Below are 3,474 nucleotides of genomic sequence, written 5' to 3' on the forward strand. Positions count from 1 at the left end.
ATGAAATCGATCTAAAAACCACTGACGTTACCATCTTTAGGCAATAGCAAGAAACTCCAATGGCCTACGTCGATATATTCATTAGAAAACCAAAGACTGAAAATTGAATGCCATGTAAGATAAAAGAAAATGAGAGAAGAAAATCTAACAGATGTTTCTCAATGCAAAGGTACCAATACAGTTTATCTTGATAGTAAAAGGTTGAACATTGAGTAAAAGCATAACTAAATTGTAAGTATCAGCAAATGAAAATTAATGGTTGAATGCAGTTCCTCCCCTGAAAGAAACTAGGCTCTCTGCATACAATGCTAGCTCTAATGCAGTTCCATCAAATTGGAGTGTCTTTATCTCTTTGTTATCTCGATGATGCCACGCCAGAAAGTTGCTTTCTTCGTTAACAAAGAAGATTTCACCATCGCTGCCGACTCCTAATGGTGTAGTGGCAGGAGGAAGAGATTCAATGGTGAATAATTTTGTCCAAGAGTTCTTTAGACCAAGTTCACCCAACACCCATACATCATAGCAGCCATCTGTCACATAATAATCATGACAAAGTAACCCACCAAGTGATCCGTTGATTTCCATTAAATAGGTAAGATAGCGTGTTGTTCTACAGTTCTTACCCAATCTCCCATCAGGGAATGGTGTTGTAACGAAAACTTCATTACTCATGTCAAATGAGAGGAGCAAATCTTCACTATCAACAACTGCCAAACAGTGATAAAATCCGTTGGAGTAGACTTGATAGTTCCTATAACTATGGAAGAATTCAGCAGTTAAGTTGTCATTCAACTTTCTCCAAGAATCAGTAGTTAAGTTGTACAAAGCAACTCGGTTACCTCGGGGGACTTTGTCGAAATCACCCTCCCAAAATGTGTCAATCCTAATTACTTTATACTCATCTCTCTTGGAATCATAACCCAGACCAGCTACATCAATGGTATTTTCAGAGCTTGGCGGACACTCTAAAGGATACACTACATCAATGGTATTTTCATAGCTTGGCGGACGCTCAAAAGGACACATAGGGAGAATTTTAAATTCCTTAGTCGCAATGTTCCACAAAAGAATACCACTAACACTGTCACAAAGACAAATTATGCCATTGCAATGACCTACGATATTTATACTTATTGGATCATCAGTAAAGGATGGTATATCAAGATTGGCAACAACATCAAGAGTTTGATTGGAAATAAAAGAGACCATAGTCTTTCTCTCTGTAAAATTAACATGTTTCATGAGGAGACAGGTCTTGTTTTTACTAAAAGAATAGTGGGCAGTAATAAATTGAGGGCTTTGAATCAAGCAACACCAAGACTTACCAACACACCTGAATCGCTTTAGAGATTTGACAGGCAATCTTGCCAGAATATCCACCACAATATCTTCAGGCAACGAATGGGTGATCGCTGCTGCAGCCATCGATGATCTTCCTTGACGGTGTCCCCCTGTGCGTGTGTAAACGAGAGATTTGAGTATATGCAATACTTTCAAAGGGATGGGAAAACTCATGTGATTTGATTTTATGCAGCGTAAATGGTAACTGACATTTGACAGCTAACGCCCCTTGCAAATCGTCTGGCATTCTATTGGGTTATTTATTGTACCAACTATTGAATTTAAGAAAAGTGACGTCATGGCTTAACTGTTAAGTAAGCGGTTGTTTAAACATCCGGATTAATTAAAATGGATTTCGAGTTTTATTCGGATGTTCCCAATTTTGATTATTTGAGCTTTCCAATCAGAGTTGTTTGATATTGGACTTGTGCAAACTTGATAATCTTGAGTCCAAATTTTCCAATCTAAAATCACATGGGCCAAAATTTAATTTCAATCCACTTCTAGTTAAATGGATCTTATGTGCTTTAAAAGTTAAAAAGCTTAAGTCATTTGAGGCTTAAAGCCCAAATTTCCAGACTCATGCAATCAAATTAGTGCTTTAATTAAATGAAAGGTAAGAGGCAAACTCCGGAATACAATGCTAAAATTTCTCGTTTTACGAGAGTTAGGTTGAGCTCTATAGCATTTTAATTAAATAAATAATTTAATTAATTAATGAATATTAAATAAAAAAGGAATAAAAAATTTAATAAAATAAATATAAGAACAAATTGAAAGAAAATCAAATCACAAGCAGATACCGTGCATGAAACCACCAGCAACAATGTCTACCAGCCCTGCAATTCAGCCAACCTATCCCTTGAATCGTCAAGCTACCCTACCAGCCATCATTGCAGTCGAAATTAAGCTGCCAACAACCCTCTTTCTTACCCCGCACATTTCTACCTACTTTTCGTTTTTTCTCATGAACCTAAACTCTGAAACTACTTATAAAAGTGAACAGAGAAATCAACAGAGGGGGAAATTTTGAAAAAGAAAAAAAAAACTTCAAAAAAAAAAATTTGTTACCATCACCACTAGTACCCTTGTGCTACTAGCACACCCACTTAGCAAAGAACCTAAACTCGTCACCAATTTCATCTAAAAGCCATCAAAGCTAAACCATGACCACCATCATCCACCCAAAAGCAAACACAAAAAACCCCTTCAACCCTTTGCTCACCGAAACCACCACACCCATCTAAATAGCCAAATACGCAGAACCTTCATAAAATTCCATCTGGAGTAAAAAATTCCTACTCTATTTTCATTCGAAAACCATCACTAAAAAACCAAAAAGAAAATAATTTCCCTAAAACCCAAAAAATACACTATCAAAAGTAAAAAAGGCAATAAATGATAAGAGTAAAATATGGAGATTTTTGTTGGTTTTGGCAGCTAATCGGCCATGAGTATTCTTGGAATTTTTTGACTTGGATCTAGGTGGCATACATATACTCAATCTCTCGTTTACTTACACACAGTGAGGAAGATTATTAATGGCTGCAGTAATATTCACCCATTCGTTGCCTGAAAATGTTGTGGTGGAGAACAATTTTGGTTAATGTCATGGTTACGTTTTCGGTCACGTTAAATTTATTATGATTGTGAATGTAATAATAATTATCGGTGTAACAGATACAATAAAAATAGTTACCTTCATTGTGATAGTAAATTTTTTTTATTTTATATAACTACAAACATCTTGTTTTACTCAAAGTTCGAACCTATAAATTGAATTTTTTATTTATTTTATTTTTATTAAATTTATATATACATATGTTATTTTTTATTTCATTATCTATTTTTATTTTTTTCGTTATTTTTAATTTTATTTAATTTCTTTGCTATCCTTATCTTCAAATTCCATTTATATTTTCTTTAAATTATCTAATTATTTAAAAAAAATCAAATAGATGAAGTTTGGATGTTATTAGCTTAGGTGATAAATGATAGGATTGATTTCAAAAGATAATTTAGGTGTTTATTTGAAATAAATTTAATCCTAATTGAATTGAGATTCTGCTAAATTTTTTTTTTATAAATAGACTTGAAATCATCACACAATGATCACACACACAACAGTAAGCA

At 34.0% G+C, this 3,474-nt stretch overlaps 1 protein-coding gene across 1 annotated transcript; it reads right to left on the minus strand.

Moving 5' to 3' along the window:
* Nucleotides 1-252: 252 nt before the first annotated feature.
* Nucleotides 253-1,552, minus strand: LOC111292583 (F-box protein CPR1-like). The gene has a single exon (XM_089766283.1). The coding sequence runs from the start codon at nucleotides 1,513-1,515 to the stop codon at nucleotides 253-255; it is 1,263 nt and encodes a 420-aa protein (XP_089622409.1). The 5' UTR covers nucleotides 1,516-1,552.
* Nucleotides 1,553-3,474: the final 1,922 nt, after the last annotated feature.

This window comes from Durio zibethinus, chromosome 10, assembly GCF_047325235.1.
Source record: "Durio zibethinus cultivar Kanyao isolate XHJ-2024 chromosome 10, ASM4732523v1, whole genome shotgun sequence".
Lineage (NCBI taxonomy): Eukaryota > Viridiplantae > Streptophyta > Magnoliopsida > Malvales > Malvaceae > Durio > Durio zibethinus.